Below are 18,292 nucleotides of genomic sequence, written 5' to 3'. Positions count from 1 at the left end.
GTCAACTAGTGTCGAGATCAACAGTAAAATACTAGTTACACCAACATCAAAATAGCCGTCCTTGTCAGATTCACTCTCGCCTCTGCACTGATAATACCAAGGAAGCGTATTTAATAAGTTACATCAGTCGATCATTTGGTGGCCCTGTCTGTGTACATTTCCAGAAGCCTTAGTTCTTTCATGATCGGAGAGGATGCCGTTAAAATATTACTTGTCAAAGCCTTCCGTGAGATAAGAGATGGAAGAGTTTCATACTGGGCTTGTTGCTGCTGCTCAGTAAATGGCAGGAATTATTATACTTAGTGGAGCACGATGACTCCATAACTAGTACTTGTTGGGTATTGAGATAAACCTCCAGTTGCTTTTTTGAAAAATAACTTGTCTTTGGTGCTTTTGCAATCCTATTCCATGGGAAGATATAGCTGTACTTCGGAGGACAGGAATATAAATCAGGGTGTTAAACGCTGAAAATACAACTTCAGTGCTGCTGAACACCAAAAGCCAGTATGCTGATATCTAGAGCTTATGACTCTCTTTTCCAAAAATAACTCAACATGAGTGTCCGATAGCCTTATTCGTTTAGTTTTTTAACGGCTTTATTGAAGTACAGTTGCTGCATAAAACACACATTTAATGTCTACAATTTGATGAGTTTGGACATATGTGTACACCCGTGATACCATCACCACCATGAAGGTCATAAACTTACCCATCACCTCCAAAAGTTTCTCCATGACTCCCGCTTTTTTTGTGGTGAGAGACTTAGCATGAGATCCACACTCGTAATTCATTTTTAAGTGCACAATTCAGTATTGTTAACTAGAGGTACTGTGCTATATAGCAGAACTCTAGAAATTGTCTCGTGTAAGTGAAACTCGACACCCATTGAACTTTATATCCATATTTCTCCCTCCCCCCAGTCCTCCCCCCAGTCCCACCTCCTACTCTCTGCATCTATGAGTTTACGTTAGATTCCTCATCTAGTGAAATCCTGTAGTGTTTGTCATTCCGTGATTGGCGTATTTCACTGGGCATGATGTCCTCAGGTTTCATCCATGTTGCAGCGTACAACAGAATACACATATTTTCTTTGTAAAGGCTGAGTAATAGTCAACTGTACGTATTCATCACATTTTCTTTCTTTGTTCGTCTGTTGATGAATAGTTAGGCTGTTTCCGTATCTTGGCTGTTGTAAGTAACGCTGTAAGAACTGGGGAGTGCAGTTAGCTGTCCGGGACCCAGTCAACCTTATCGATTTTAGTTTTGAACTCTCTGTACTGTGAATACTGTGAAAAGCTTAGCCTAATTAGCTCACCATGGATCACAGACCTACATGTAAAGCGAAAAGTCCTAGACGAAAACATAGGTGAAAAACTGGATATGAAAACCTGTTAGGTATGGTGATGCCTTTCCAGATCCAACACCAAAGGCTTGGTTCAGGAAAGAAGTAACTGAAAAGCTGGACTCCACTAAAATTAAAAGCTTTAGCTTTGCAAAAAGATAGTATCGAGAGAATTGGAAGACAAGCCACAGATTAGGAGAAAATATTTGCAAAAGACACATTTGATAAAGAACTATTATCCAACATATACAAGGAACTCTTAAAACTCAGCAATGAGAAAACAAACAACCCGACTAAAAAATGGGCAAAGGCCGTAACAGACACCTCACCCAGTAAGACAGATGGCAAGCAGGCCTGTGAAGCTCCACATCGTACGTGATCAGGGAAATGCAAATTAAAGCAACGAGACCCCCCCACACCTATCAGAACGGCCAGATTCCGGACACTGACACCACCAAACACTGGTGAAGATGTGGAGCCACAGGAACTCTCAGTCACTGCTGGCAGGGACGCAAAGGGTGCAGCCACTTTGGAGACAGTGGTGGTTTCTTACAGAACTAAACACACTCTCCCCATGTGACCCAGCAATCGTGCTCCTTGGTGTTTACCCAAAGGAGCTGAAACTTATGTCCACACAGAACCTGAAGTTATAGCAGCCTCATTCATAAACGCCAGAACTTGGAAGTGAGGTGATGGATAAACAAACTGGTCCATCCAGACTATGGAATATTGCTCAGCGCTAAAAAGAAATGAGCTATCAGCCATGAGAAGACATGGAGGAACCTTAAATGCATATGACTAAGTGAAAGAAGCCAATCTGAAAGGGCCACGCACTGTATGATTCCAGCTGTAGGACATCCTGGAAAAGGAGAAACTATTGAGACAGTAAGAAGGTCAGTGGGTGAGGGAGAGGGAGGGATGAAGGGGTGGAGCACAGAGGATTTTTAGGGCAGTGAACCTACTCTTTATGATTTTATAATAATGGATATATACATTGTTAAACATCTGTACAAACCCATAGAATGTACAACACCAAGAGTGAACCCTAATCTAAATTATGGACTTGGGGTGATTTTGATGTGTCCTGTAGGTTTATCTTTGTTAACAAATGTCCCATCTGGGGGTGATGTTGACGGTAGGGGAAGCTGTGTGTGGGTAGGGACAGGGTATGTAGGAAATCTCTGTGCTTTCCTCTCAATTTTATCGTAAACCTAAAACTACTCTAAAAAAGTGAAGTCCTGAAAAAAGAAAAAAAGTTTAGCTTAGACAGTGGATATTGGAGATGAATAGCTTAAAAAATTAATTTAGTTTTTACATCCTTTAAGCTTCATTAACTTGCTTTCAGGAAATTGCACACTTAGGCGATCTTACTCTGCTCTCCCCAACAGAAACCTTTTCAGACTTCGCAGCACGCTTACAGATTTTGTTGCTAAAGCCCGCTTATCATTGTCCTTCTGGCCGTTTGCCACAGGGCCGCTGTGGCCAGCCTGGGACAGGACCAGATGCTCCTTCAGAGCGGGCCTCAGCGCAGGGCTGCTTCCTAAAATGGAAGGGGCAGATGTCACTCTTTGTCCCCCTTTCCTCCATCTTCGATTCACATCCTTGAATAACTTCCAGGATGGAGGAGGAGAATCCATAAACTCTCTCTATATGGGCAGACTTGAGGATGGTTACATTGCTTCACGTTGATTGGTGGGCTGGCGGGGTACAGAATTTTAGGTTAAACATAGCTTTTTTCCTTTGGAAATTTGAAGACGTTGCTTCACTGTGTTCTAGCATCTAGCACTGTTTATAAAAAACTGGATGCCAATCCGATTCTTGTCCCATTCTGTGTTCTGAAATGATATCCTGGGGTGTGTGTCTTTTTCATTTATCATGTTGAGAACTTTAAATCTGAAGACTTGTGTCTTTTGGTTCTGATAATTCCGCAGGTTATCTCTTTAACAATATTCACCTCTCAGTTTCTTTACGCTGTCTTTCTGGGACACTTATTAGTTAGATGTTAGATTTTGGAGGGATTGATGTTCTAATCCTTTTAGGATTTCCCATATTTTTCATCTCCTGTCTTTCTCCTCAACTGTATCTTCCAACTTTTCTATTGATTTATTTTCAATGTCAGCATTCTTCTTGAGGTTTCTTTTCCTCATGTTTCCTTTTTCATATCATCTTTGTTTTACAAATGCATTGTTTCCCCAGTATCTCTGAGGACACTAGATTCTTGTTTAAAGTTGTGTTCTGTTTCCTGCAATATCTAAAATCACGGTACGTGTTTAAAATACTGTTTTAATCTGTTCCTATTTTGAAAAAATTTATTTCTTACAATTTTAGAAGCATTATACATTTATGTAATTGGAAGATGGATTTGGAAAATGGAAATGGAAACATGCAGCAATGAAAAAAATCATGCCTGACATCTGGGGATTCGCACTGTTAATATCTGGGTGCATCTGTTTGCAGAAACGCACACGCATATGCACACATATGTGGGTGTGCTTACAAACATATGACGTGTTTTTAATTGATATGGGGTCATAGCTACATATGGCTTCTTGATACCCTGTTTCTTGTTTGTCTTGCTTTTTTCTTCATATTTCTGGTTTCCCAGAAACACCTGGTTGTCTTTTGTTGACTTTCAAGCTCAGGAAAAGGCAAGGGCGTGCTGAGCGTGGGCTCTGTGTTTGCTGTCAGGCTGTACTTGAGGGTGAGTGGGTGGGAGACCCACGGGCTTATGTCCTGAACCTTGCACTGTGACTGATGTGGAAGTAGAGAAAGAATCCAGTCATATGCTCACCAGCCCAGTTAGGCTTCTATAAGCACCGTGATTTCCTGTCGTGGGACCGGAAGCCGGGGCCAGTGACAACCCGGCCGTGGGTTTCCAGGGAGCATCGGAGGGCTAGCGTTCAGGGGTCAGGTCAGGCCAAGGCACCTCAGTGCAGAATGTGGAGCCGGTCAGAGCTCATTCCATGTGCTTATTCTGTGCTCACTTTTTTCATCTAACACATTCATTACTTGTACCATTTTACAACATGTGATCTATAGATATGTTTTTAACGAGTAACATGAAGAACTTGTGCCTGCTGTGAGCTGGTTCTTGCCTTCCTCTTTCTCGCTGGCTGGCTAGCCCTCTTCAGTTGGTTATTAACACTACGCTTCTTCCTGAGGTCAGTGTTTCCAATGGGTAACATGTCCAAGCCCGATGATATAAACCCATCAGGAGGAGTCGTCACTTGGTTTACTGCAAGGCCTTTTTGAGCCATAGGTTAATATATTAATGAAGACTGTGGCCGTTACCCTATATTAAATAATGGCCGTGAATGACTGCGAGAAAAACATCCTTATGTCCTCCTGCAGAGTGCGAGATTGATGAGAATGGATTACTCTGCCAAGAGAACTCAAAAATATTACAACCTTTTATTCCTCTGCAGCTTGGACGGGTGTGTATTCATTTCTACGTTATTACAAAAAAAAAAAAACCTCTCACAACGATTCTGAGCTAAAAACACATTAAATCATCACGTTAATTATATTGAAACAGCACACTGAGATTCTGTGGCTAATCTAGTTTAAACTTGGCCTCTGCAGCTCACTCAATATTTTATTTCTATTCAGGTCATATTAGTCAACTGGCCATGAGCAGCTGTATTTATTTATCTTATTAGTTTATTTTGGTCCAGTCGTAAATTATGATAGAATTATAATAATTCCTCCATTTATATACATCTCACAATCACATACAAACTTGACCTTCTAAAATGTGGTCTAAACACAATATATAATAAATATTAACACTTCCACGGTTGTCCCTTCCACTTTTCCAGAAGAGTTTAAATGGCCCAGAATATTCTGGGTTCCATTTTTTTTCTCTGAAACTCTCCCATTTAGAATTTTATTTGTGGCATTACCTCTATGTTCAAAGAGATACAGAGTCACATATAGTATGACAATGTGCTTTAAAGCTAAAAAAAAAGGTGGTGGTATAGGGTAGGGGGTGTGTTGGGCTCCAGGCCTCTGTCGCTAGCTGGCAGATTTCACGCGGTGATGGTCCAGGGAGGGCAGCAGGGATCCAGGCTTCCTGTGTGTCTCCAGGACTATCTGAGGGAGACGAATGAAACCCAAGGAGGGCATCTTTCCCCCTCTAGCCTTCACCTGACCTGCGCTGAGAATGCTTAGAGGCGCAGTCGAGGGGATGCCTCTTCCAGGGAAGGGACTCCCAGGGTCAGATTCATTAACTCTGTCATTTTATCACAGTTCAGGTCTGGCCCTGAGCTTCCCAGGTTCAGAAACTCGATTTCAGCTGAGGACCTAGGGCAGATCAGTTCTAGGACAGAGCACACAAGCCAAGTTCATGAGAGTGGTGATGAAAACAGACTGTTGGTGTATTTAATGCACAGTGAGATGGTCACAGGAGCAGGTGGTTGTTTTCCTGTAGGCAGGCTGCATGGGCCTGGGGAGCCATGACTCCAGGGAAGGGGCTGGCTGGCCTCCCGGTGTGCTTCAGGACACGGAGCTGGATCCAGCAAGTCTGACTGTTGTCCACAGTACAAGCTCGGTTCTCCTCTTATTTGTGGTTATTACCAAGTGGAATAATGTCCTTTAAGGTTCTGTAAGCACAATGAGGAGAGTGGGCTGTGCGAACGTCTGCAGGATGATGCCGGCTGGGTCTGTGGCCATGTTCACATTGACCACTGCCATCATCTCATTGAACCCTCATCCCTCACCTTCGGAGAGGCAGAAATAAGTTCTTTGCCTGCCCCTTGGCTGACAACCAGAAGTATAACTTCGAGCACCTAATCTAATGGTTTTCCTCAGCCTGTTTTTGGGAAGAGGAGAACCAAGCTGGAAAAACCCCTGCCAGCCACCCTGCACCCCCTTCCGTGTGTCCTTGAACCATTCTGAATTCTTGCGTTAGTCCAACACAAACCGATTTATTTTTGCTAATGAGACAGAAGTAGAAGGTGGGAATTTTTACAGTGTTAGACATTATGCGTTGTAAGCCGAGCAGTCTAATTATTCCCAGGGATCACAGATATTCGTCCCCACTCCCCAGTCCATTGTTTACTGTTGTCACATCCCTACAAGGTATTAACCACATTTGCATTTAATTAGAAGAGAACATCCATGATTTCAGATAAACCTTATCCCTCCTAATTTTGAAAATTAATCTGATTTATTCCCACTTGGATTTCTAATGCTTCTGAAACAAATCTTTCAAAAAAAGAATAATGTGTTCTTTCTTTCCAATGACCTAACTTCAGAACGTGACTAAGTGGTGTTCAAAAATAATTCCTCATTTAATGCGACAACATAACCCTATGTTCTGTAACATCTTCACCTGCCTCCCCAGGTCCCCTCCAAGCTGTCCCTGGACAGTGAACTCAGCTGTCAGTGGCAAGGTCCATGACACCGAGGCTCCCAGCAGGGCTGCAGGGACAGCCAGACTCCGCGGTGTCAGCTGATGCCATCAACCGTCTATGTTGGAAAAGTCCAACAACCCCGAGACTGACCGTGGGCTGGGATTACAGCCACACCATTCTGATCATGTGAGTACTAAACATTCGAGGTACACAGAGAGAATGATGACAAAGGTGTGTTTTCAGATCAGCAGTTTTCACCGTGCCCACAATAGACATTTATCAAGACATCCAATGAATATAAAAACACCCACATCTCTTTAGAAAACTGGACCGTGTTCCGGGAGCAGCAGAATTCATAAACTGCAGGATGACTTGTTTTCCGCATGCTGGCCTGATATAATTCACAGATATCACCTCCCGTCCTGAGAGCACTCCTCGTCACTGTGCATTATGGGAATGTCAGGCTGGATTTATATGAAGGAGGATTTCTGGAGGTGGTATTATTGATGGTGAATGGAGGATTCACCAGACATTGGAAATCGGAAGTACTTCTGAAAACCCCCTTTCCCTTGAAAGGGCTATAAATCTAAAAATAATCTTGAATTCACAAGCAATCCTTTTATGTTATAAGTTGATAGCAAATATATTACTGAAGAGACACATAATTACCTTAAAATCTACCACAGTTAGGGATGCATTGGAGCTCTTAAATTATAATTTAATTTTATAACAGTAAAAATTATAAGACATATTTTTAATATTCAACATTTTCTTTGAGTTTCACCTTTTATCCTCATGTATATAACGACAAAGTAGGACTGTTCATAAACGAATATCCCAGACAGCTCCAAAAATCCTAAATATGTAGCAAGCTGATTTTGATGACCAAGAGAATGCGGCTTTATCGTTCATTCCAGTACGTGGAACCGGCAACCACAGAACCTGGCAGCCTGGCAGAGACCGTATCTATGGCACCGTCTGCCTTAAAGAAGACCTTTGTGGACCAATGGGGTGGCCAGGGGCTGGAGATGCTACACCTGGGGCTTCCTGGCTGCATGTTAGAGTTTATAATTCGGCCAGCTCAAAGGGGCATTTTTTGTCTCTCTGTCTAACCATGTACCCGTGTCTACACCCATGGCAGCACCGTCTCCACCTCCATCACTTAGCTGTGTTTCCATCTGTCTCTCTGCTGTATGTGTGTCTCTCTCTCTCTCTCACTTTCCCCCCATCCCTCCCCCCTACCCCCTTTCCTGGGACAGCTCTGGGGAGCAGCAGAGAATACCCTGGACTTAGAGCAGAGATCTGAACTTTGGGGTTGCGTCTGCAACCCTCAGTATGTTATTTAACCTCATCATGTTCCAGTTTCCTCATCTGTTAAAAAGGGATGGTAACCCTAGTTTATCTCATTGGGTTATTGTGAATTTAAATAACGGATAACATGCTTTGTGGGCTACAAAATTCCACATAAAAAGTAAGCATTATTAGTAACAAAAATGTTGGGTCCATGTGGCAGTGATAATAAATTAGGGGACATTCTCATTTTAAGGCGCATTCTTCAGTGCCTTCTACACTTGAGGCCCATTCTACAGTTGTAGTGTACTGTGCTTTGCCCATTGGGAGAGTTCTGTGGGGTGTGAAGGAGGAACGAGGCCCAGGCTACCTGGCCGCCCGCTGGGGCAGGACCGTGGAGTGGATGCGTGCAGAGTGCTTACCCCTCTTAGCCTCAGTTTCCTCTTCTGTAACATCCTTGGTTGATCCCATTAGAAGACATCACCCTAAGATCTGGGCTAAGCCCACGATTTAGGAAAAGCTACCGTGTTTCCCCGAAAATAAGACGGGGTCTTACATTAATTTTTGCTCCAAAAGACACATTAGGGCTTATGTTCAGGGGATGTCATCCTGAAAAATCATGCTAGGGCTTATTTTCCGGTTAGGTCTAATTTTCGGGGAAACATGGTAAGTGTAAAGATAAGTAGGATATATAGCACCACCTTGGTCCCAAACGGGCCAGTACTCTGATTCGTGATGGGCTCCTGGGCTCCAAACCATGACTGGGCAAGAGGAGGGAGTGACGAGGCCCCAGGAGCAGGAAGGAAGACATGCTGAGCCCAGCGGTTGCTCAGACAGCAGGGGCGGGGGTGTTGTGTCATGGGCGTCTCACAAGCCATTGCTGCCCCCTAGCTCCACCAGGGCTCACAGTGCAGCCAGGCAGCACCCTCAGAACGCCCCCTTTCCTAGGTAGGACAAGCAGCAGGACCCGTGGAGGCGGCTTCTTAGGGGGCAGGGCCAGGAGTGAGGGGAGAGGGGGCCCAACCCTCTGTTGCCGTTTTTTCTAACACTGCCGGCCTGCACACTGCTCACACCAGACAAATGTGACGGCGCCAAACAGCGTTTTCTGCAGGCTGCGTTTTCCAGGCCAGGCTTGTGTGTGGTTCTCGTGTTGGATTTCTAAGTGGATAGTTAGGGCCGGTTCACGCACTTGAAGATTTCCTGAAGAGGCATTTCTCTGAGTCTGTCACTGTGACCTCTGAGTCCTTGGCTACAAAAGTCCTTTCCGGAGGCCATCCCTGCCTCTAGAGAATTGCTCCTGCGCAGACAAGTCACACACACACAAAGATGACATCAGCAAGGACTTCTGTCGCACCTGCCATCACGTTCAAACACAAAGCAACACTAAGCACTCAGGCTGTTTTGTTCGTGTGTCTGTCTGGATGTCTTAGTCCTAGAAACCTTCCCAGAAGACAAACTTAGAAATTAGTGAGTCCTGCACAGATGGAGTAGTTTTTCTGTCCTCCTAGATCAGTTTTCCCAAAGCTAACCGGTCCAGCTACACCTGGCCAGTGGTTCTTCACTCAGCCCCCAGCGTCGTCGCGTCCTAACGACTGGCTGATGAACTCCCACGCCAGTGACAAGGCATGGCGGGGCATGCCAAGGGCATTTTCCGTCCTGCTTTTAATGTTTACGTCTTGGCCGTTATTGAGCTGACTTCCCGGACAGAGTGACTTTATGACACTCACTTGAAACTTGGTTTAAAAATGCTGTGAAAGAGGGCCATTACCAGCAGGATGCTCAGGAATGCCACAGCTCAGAGCTGCGTAAAGGTGACAGACGAGACGTTTCTGTCACAGTCTACGAATCGCCTCAATCAGCTTTCTGCCCTGTAAGGAATACTTGGCACGGACATGCTTTGTGCCTGGGAGCTTTTAGCCGCCACCTGGGGCTGGTTCTGTTTTGTGGTGTGTCACCATGGCTATTACCTGGACTTTGTATAGACATCCAGGTTGCCACCATGGGCGTGGTGTGCCCTGTGGCAGAGAAGACTAGACAGGGAGGAACCCTATTCCCAGAAAACTTCCTGTTTTGTCCGTTGGCATGCAACTTGCCACCCAAGAGCCAAGAGATGAAAAGATGTTGGTTCACCCAAATAAGTATTAAGACAGTAAGACTCAACTGCTGTAAAAATGTCAGTTTTCCCCAACAGAATTTCAACCAAATGCCAAGAGGATTTGGGGGTTGGGAGGTAATGACAAATGATTCAAAGTCCATCTGGAAAAACAGACATTTGGGAGTAACCAGGACACCCCAGTGTGGGGACAAGGGGACGCTCTCAGTGTCCTCCCCCACCTGCTCCCTCCTGGGCCCAGTTCCCAGCATGTGGCCTGGGAGAGTCCCAGAGGCCCCTCCCAGCCATTGCTGACTTTACCCTCAGTGCGTCTTTTGGGCATTCTCCAAGGTTCCTACAGGCGGTCTTCCCCACCATGGTCCTCTAGGAGCCCTTTGCTTTGATGGGGCTGGGTCCAGGGCAGCCTTTCCCAAATGCGTCTGGGTGGCTTCAGCTTCCTCTGGGCAGATGACAGGAAACTTCCACGTGGCCCACCTGCCTCCAATAATCTGAGTGTCCACATAGGACGTTAAATAATGTGATAAGTACTAGTCAGTCGGCTACTAATCAAGCCCAGGTGAAAAGAATGGAGCAGATCGGTACAGGGGCTAGTACGAGAGCCACGACCTACTGTTAAGTGAGGATATCAGGTGGCAGAACAGATCTCAAGGTGTAATAAACAAGTGTTCATACCCGTGTAGAGAATCCCTCCCAGGGAGGGATCTGGACACAAGGGGAGAAAGCCCAGATTCTAAAATGCACTGCCTCACCATTTCCATCTTTTCCCTCCTTAGAAAGTATAGTTTTAAAAAAGTGAATGTAAAAAGGGCAAGTTCAGCACCACTTTCCAAAGCTCTGTGCTCCATTCTGGGAGTTTTCAAGGTGGTTCTCCCATCGAAACCTTTTCTCCATCAGACAGCCTCTGCCCTTAGGCTTTGCACGGCTGGCTCCCAAGGCCCAGAGAGACCCGTGCAGTCGGGACCAGGACACATGCCCCATCCCCTGGGCCTGCCGACTTCCCTGGGGGCTATCAGCTGTTTGAGACAAAACCACGCCTGCAGTGAGCACGAGTCCGCCCTGCTGGCCTCCGCCTGTCCTGTTTGTCCCTCTTTGACTGCCTGCCATGCTGGCCCACACCATCCTCCCACTGCTGCTGTACTTCCTGCTATTCAGAGGCTCCTGACAAATCTCGCCTCGTCCAGGGTGTCAGTTGAGCCAGAGAGAAGGTGTTTTGATGTCGGCACTGCTAGGAGGAACCGGTACAGAACCTGCACAGGTCCCTTCTCTGGGACTCAGTGGATCCTGCTCTCCTGTCTCTCTCTGTCTCTCTGCCTCAAATCGGCTGTGTTGTTGTGTGAAGGTTGGGGGCCTCCCGGGACACGACAGGAGGGGAACAGGCCAAACTGTGACTACACACGCTTATTCAGGTCTTTGTTCTCCTGCTTGCTTCCACCAACAGAGTCCCGAAAGGGTCTTTATCGATACTCAATGAGAGTTAGGAAGGGATCGCAGGTGTGTGTGTGTCTGCCAACCCATGTGTACATGCACCTCTCCAGCTGTGTCTTCAGCTGTCCATCTGAGTGTAGGCTGTCACCAGTTCTCCAGCTCTAGTCCATCAGCACACAGCTCCTCCCGGCCTTCCCTTGGCTGATGCGTAACCTCCCACGGCAACAGGGAGGGGCCTGGCACCCACCACCCACCACTTACTTGTCTGTTCTGTTGCAGTACAATGAACAGCATTTTCCAGATTGCTTACCACCCCACCGCGGGAAACACCTTTACCAGCTAGAGTTGCTTTTGTCTCCATTCTAGAAGTTTCGGAGCTTTGCATTTTACATTTAAGTCTATGTTCCATTTTTTTAAATTGAGAAATAATCCACATACCATAAAATTCACCCTTTTAAAGTCTACAATTCAATGTTTTTAAATATATTCACAAGGGGGTGCAACCATCACCACTGTCTAGTTCCAGAACTTTTTCATCACCTTGAAAAGAAGCCATTTCTATGGGTTTTCTTTTTACTTTCCTGATAGTATCCTTTGAGGAACAAAAATTTTAATTTTGATTAAGTTCGACTTGTCTTTCGTTGTTACTGTTTGTGCTTTTTGAGTGATACTTAGGAAACCTTTGCATAATCCAAGGTCATGAAGCTGTACACGTTTCCTTTTTCTTACTACAAAGCCTGCCATTCTTACCAAGATCCAGCCATTTTTCTTGAACAAGAGATACCTGCAATGCTGCAAACCTGTGGTTAATTTCCAGAATGCCGATGATATTGATTCCGACGTCTTGCTTTTATAGAGGAGGGGATTTTTGGAGGTTCTTATTCTTTCATTTTTGCTTACGCCATCCCATCATTCTAGTTAATTTTTTTTGTAGGCATGAGATAAAATTCCTCTACTAAATCTCTTTTCTGCTTAAATTTGTCAGGGTTCTGTTTTGTTGCTTGCAAAGCCTCTTACAAAAGTGCTTTCACTAATCTGTATTTTGGGGTTATCACCTTGACTTTTTTTTTTTTTTTTTAAAATCAAGGGACACTAAACTAAACAATTTCATGAAACTATTGCCTCATTGGCTGAAGCGATATTTTTGAAGATATTTTCTACCACATTTTAAAATATTTTCCACCTGAAGGCCTACATGAGAGCATTTCCTCAAGAGCAAAGAGCTGGGGCAAGCTGTCTCTTCTGAAGAGCAGATATGCTTTCTTCTTATAGCTAATGAACATGATGTCACACATCCTATTTTCTTCTTCAGTTGTGATGCCAGGGAGCTCAAAAAATTTAATTCAAAACTCGCAAATGGAGTACTTTATGATATGCTGAATTAAGTTTAATTTCTTCCATCACTTATTATTCTAGTATACATATTCCTTGGGTCTTATTAAAAAAATATATATATACTTTCTTATCTATCTATCCTCTTTTTTTTTTGTTCTCTTTAAAAGCGACCTCAAATCCTTGGTAAAATTCGGAGGAACTTACACTTCTATCTACACCCAGAAGACTGACGAGTTAGCTCACGGTCTCTGCGTTACTTTACAGCGTCTTGACTCTGGGAACACTAGCCTCTGAGAGGCCGTCTGTCTTAGTGATTTGAATTATTGGAATGGCCTGCCTGAGTTTCATTCTGGTTCTGCCATCCTCTTTCTGTGTGACCTCGAGCAAATCCCCAACCTCTTTGTGCTTTAGTTTTCTAAACTGTACAGTGGATGTAATGAGTACATAGAACGATGGTGAATGCTAAACTAGATATACGCGGAAGGCAATTAGAATGGTGCCTGGCAAACAATAAGTGTTCAGACATGTTTGTTATTTTCACTAAAAAATGAAAGTTCAAAAAGCAGGCAGGACTTAAAGATGGTGCAAAGTTGGGTAAAATGTTCAAGAAACTCCAGGCCGGGGCATAACACAGCGAAGTTGTAGCTTGTGACATTTCTGCAGGACCAGGAGGGTCAGCAGCTTCCATGGAAAGGGTAGGAAGGGTCTGGGGGCGGTGCTGCGAGGCCAGGACAGTGAAGGGACCCAGCTGAAGGAGTGGGTCAGGAGCTGAGAAGGGGGTGAATTTTCCTTTTGTGGGGATGGGTTATGGTGGGAGGAATGCAAGCCCGGGTTTTCCAGGTCACTAACTTGTGTCTCCTTAGGAAAGTCCCTCCATTTCTGTGGGTCTTCGTTGTAATTAGACTAGAAGGTTTCTGACTCCTTCTGGCGTCAACCTCCGTGATTCTTCCGGGTCTCGCTCCCTCTGTATCATGATGAGGTTCATTTGATGGGTTGCTCCTTTTCCCGCTTTGACTCATTTCCCTCCTAAATTTTGTGGGCTGAAGTTGGAAGGAAAAAAAGAGTTAAGATGGATAATTAAAGTCAAGAAAGATGGTACATGACTGAATACATTATGAGCCAATAAAAATGATTGAAACCAACCTGCAGTAAGTTAATGTGTACTTATGATACTGCCTTAGAAACTGTGCTAAATTGTCTCTTAGTTCACTGGAGCCAAGTGGTGTCCTGCATAATTGCCTGGAAGGTGTGACCCAACATCCTCCATGAGGATTAGAGGGTAGGGGGCTCTCGGTTGAGCCCAGTGGAGTAGAGACAGGCCCTGCTTGTGAGGGTTAATTCTGTGACAACTTGTCTGGGCCACGGGAGCCAGACATTTGGTCTGACATAACGTGGGCGGGGGGTGTCTGGGAGGGCATTTTTCCAGATGAGATTAATATTTGCATCTGTAGACTGAACAAAACACACTGCCCTCCCCAGGTGGGTGGGTCTCATCAGATCGTCTGAGGTCTGAATAGAGCAAAAGGGGGTCAGGGAGAGTTCCCTCCGCCTGTTTTCCAGCCGGGACATCTGAATTCCCTTGAACTTGAGATGGAACTATACCATCAGCTCTCCTGGGTCTCCAGCGTGCAGACGTCAGATTGTGGGGCAATTCCTTATTTCCTATCTATCTGACCATCATCTAGCTGTCCATATGTCTGTCTCCTACGTTCTGTCTCTCCGGAGAGCTCTGACTGCATTATTGCCTGAGCACATACTTAGGCTAACTGACTGTAGAAGAATTTACGGGGGAGGGGACAGTGAGTGGTTAGGGCATGATCTCCAGCAGAGGGACCTGGGAATGTCACTGTGTGTCACGCGTGCTGCAACAAGGCTTTGGTTTTATTGCATGGGAGGGAGCATGGTGCCGTGAAAAGAACAAGAGTTACTGAGTCAGGTGGATCTCGGTTCATATGTGGACTGTGTAAACTGGGTCAGGTCGCTTTTCCTCTCTGAGCCTCGCTGTCTTCGATGTTAGAGCTGCCAGTACCTCCTTCACAGGGTTCCTGTGTTGGGTAAATTATGTAATGTATGTGAAACACCTGGAATGTGGTTATCTACCCTACAAAAGCTAGCTCCCTACTACCCTAATTTCTCTCTCACTCACACGTATATGAAGGGTTGACCTACAATATAAGGACATGTGTGCTAAGTGTCAAATCAGTGGTTGGGAATATCACTCCTGGTAAGTTTTCTGTCTGACGCCTGGACAATAAGCTCTGTGAGAACAAGTGCTCTTATTTCCGTTGCGCGTCCATATTTGCCAATCGGAGAGTGAATGAAATACTGGAATTGTCAGGAAAGACTTTGTGGAGAAGGATGATGTTGGTGTCGCCTCCGAAGGGTGGTAGCCCTGAGTCTGAAGAGGAGGGAAGAGGATACGGAATGGGAGAAGGTGCTGGGCCTCGGCCCTGGGAAGGCTTTGGGGGTTGGAGAGGGGAGGAAGCCAGGCTGCAGGAAAGGCCTCTTTACAGAAAGAAGTGGGGAGAATGGCTGGAAGGGCAGGGTGGGGTCCAAAAGTCACAGTCTGGAATGCTATGTTAAGGGGTTAGATTTTATTCTGTAGTTAATGAGAAGAACTGCATTGAAGTGCATTGAAGGAGAGGAAACGTGTATTTTGGGAAGAGTCATGTTTCAGAGGGAGGCAGAAAAGAGGGTGTCAGCTGGGGTGTCTCTATTAGATAACTGGGCCACCCAGCTCCAGCTTGGTTGGGGCTTACTTACACAGTGGCAGTTGGAGGTTTCCCCAGGGCCAGAAGAAGGGACAAGCCCTAATGCACAAGAACTTGTCAGTAGCTTCCTGTTTTGTATTGTTCCTTTCGCGAAAGCAAGTCACATGTCCAGGCCCAGACTCAAGTGGTAGGAAATAGACTCCACTTGTTGACCGAGGAGGGACAAAGCCACACAGCAAAGGGGTGAGCGTGTAGGGAGGGGTGAGCTTGTGGCCATTTTATGGCTACTACCCTGTTCTAAGTACTGTAACAGGGAAATAACTAAGACCACGGTGGAAGAATCTCTACAGACAACCGCACAAAAGAAACAAAAAGGTCTAGCTGGTTGGAGTGTTGGCTCAGGAAGATCAGAAGTGCCATAGCATCCACTTTCTGGAATACATGTCTAAATGGCACACATCTTAAAATCTAATGTGCTTACACTCTTAGTGGAGAGATTAACCCAGAAATGATCCAGGGCCGTTGTGGGGACAAAGGAGCTGAGACCCTGCATGATAGCCGTTGTGCCAGCTCTCAGACCCTGGGCGTCCGGATGCTTTTCTGTCTTTCGCTGGTTCTTTAGGGCTCTAAGACATTTTAAAAATAAAGATGAATGTTGAATTTAAGGAGCTGGAAGTTATTCCTGGTGTCTTATCAGGCTATGGCAGCAGGAAGACGTGCTCAGATAAGCCTCCTGTTCTCTGTGTCCTCCCACTACCAACGTTTTCCCGCAAAAAGCGTCATAGGCACAGTATTTGGGGACCACACGCTTTTCAGAAGTCATACAAAAGTTTGAGTCTTGAAAAAATTTTTTACTTCAATACTGCAAAAAGTACAGCAAAATCTAAATTGACGAATATCATAAAAGTTATTTGAAAGCAATTTGTAGATTTTCTCACTTCCTAAGAATTCTCAGTGATGCCAAAAAAATCCCAGCCAACAGCAATTTAAATGACTTCCTTATAGCCAAATAAATTCAGAAGTAAAATGATAAATATTCCTTAAAATTCAGGGTTATGGCAAAAAAAAAACCCCAATAAAAGATACTTCATGCAGAATGGGGTGAATTACCGTGTTTGGCACGTGCAGCGTTCCCCCAAATAAACGAGCTGCGGAGGAAGAGCTCGGAGGCCTGCCGACCGAGGCCATCTGCGGGTTCCAGGTGGGCAAGGCCAGGCCGGTGCGGCCCGCGCCCCTTATCACACCCAGGGAACCCGGGTTTCGGGGTTTCCGCCCAAAGCGCGTCCCGAAACGACCTAGTGCCGCACAGTGCAAGTTTCCGTGCGAGAACTGCTGGACTCTGCCAAGTGCCCCGCAGGCTGGGCGGAGTGAGGGCCCGACCTGGCGTGGCCACGGATGGTGCCTGTCTCCGGTGGGGAAGCAGAGCGCCGAGCCTGCGCCGGCCGCACATCTGCGTGGCTTCGCCCGCAGAGCAAGGAGACCCGCCCCGCGAAGCGAGCCTCCCCGCTCCCTGCCGGCCCCGGCCAGACCCGCGGCCGCCCGCCCGCCTCCGCGCCCTGGGGGCGTGCCCCCAAGCCCCGCCCCGAGGCCTGAGGCTCCGCCCAGTGCCCCCGCCCGCGCCGCCTCAGGCCCGGCCGACGCCGCGGCGCCTCCTCTGACGCGCGGCGCCTTCGTGTGACGTCAGGCCCCGCCCTCCCAGCCCGAGCGTCAGCGCCTGAGGCAGCGGCTGAGGCGGCGGCCACGGTCGCGGTCCCGGTGGCGGTCCCTGCCGTCGCCAGCGGGCGTCCCGGGCCAGCGGAGCGGCCGTGCAGCCCCTCGGACCGGCGGGCGATGGCGCGGCGGCGGGCGTGAAGGAGGATGGAAGGGCAGGACGAGGTGTCGGCGCGGGAGCAGCACTTCCACAGCCAAGTGCGGGAGTCCACGGTGAGCTGGCCGGCGCCCCGCGCCCCGCGCCCGCCCCTGCCCCTCGGGTCCTCACCCGCCGCCGCCGGCGCCCCGTCCCCGCGGAGGCCACCTGCCCGGCTCCGCCCCGGCCCCGCGCCCGCCCGCTGTGCTCCCGGCGCCGCGCGCGCTCGGACGCGTCCCCGGTGTCCCCCGGGGCCGCGCCGCCACCTGCGCCCTGTCCGCGCCGCGCCCTCCCGGCCTCGCGGGGCCCCCCGAGGGCTCGCGTGCCCACGCTCCGGGCCGGCGTGGCGGGGCGTCCAGGCGCCGGCGCCCTCCTGCGCCCCCGCGCTCAGCCCCGCGCCTTCCGTGACCCGCGAGCCCCCCGGAGGACCGCCCTGCTTTCCGCCCGCTGGGCCGCCGCCGCCGGGAAGTCCGCGCGGGCTTCGTTCCCGAGGCGCCGGGACGCGCGGCCGTCGTGTGTGCTCGTCTCCGCCGCGTGGGACACCCTGCCCGCCCTGCTCCCACGCGGCGGCGCCCGTTTGGGCTGGAGAAGTGCGGGCGTGGCCGTGCGCGTGGGCGCCCCGACCCGTGCGCCCGGGTGCCGCGCGCTGCCTTTGCTCGTCCTGTTTTAAACTGAAGCTCCGACACACAGAAAAGCGCGTGATCGCCGCTGCGCGGCCGGAAGCGCTGGTCGGCGCGTGGCAGCCCCGGCGCCCGCCCCTGGTCCCCGCGCGCTCGGCCTCCCCAGCGCGAACCGCTGTCCGGCCAGTACACCCGCCTGCTTCGCTTTGCAGCGCCGTGGAGACGGAAACTTCCGGCACGCGCCGTTCTGGGTCTG

The 18,292-nt window shown here is 47.9% G+C and overlaps 1 protein-coding gene across 5 annotated transcripts in view; it reads left to right on the top strand.

Moving 5' to 3' along the window:
* LMBR1 (limb development membrane protein 1) overlaps positions 1-18,292 on the top strand; it is a 116,592-nt gene that overhangs the window by 5,828 nt on the left and 92,472 nt on the right. For 2 of the 5 annotated variants that reach the window (XM_081038824.1, XM_081038823.1), the window contains exon 2: positions 6,687-6,882. In XM_081038824.1, the coding sequence (XP_080894950.1) occupies positions 6,740-6,882 (143 nt within the window). In that variant the 5' untranslated portion in view covers positions 6,687-6,739. Of the gene's footprint in view, positions 1-6,686; positions 6,883-17,259; positions 17,494-18,292 lie in introns of those variants that run through there. The other 3 variants (XM_081038821.1, XM_081038822.1, XM_081038825.1) reach the window with 3 other exon arrangements.

The sequence above is a fragment of the Rhinolophus hipposideros genome, assembly GCF_964194185.1.
Source record: "Rhinolophus hipposideros genome assembly, chromosome: 25".
Lineage (NCBI taxonomy): Eukaryota > Metazoa > Chordata > Mammalia > Chiroptera > Rhinolophidae > Rhinolophus > Rhinolophus hipposideros.
This window is presented reverse-complemented; position numbering and strand designations above follow the sequence as displayed.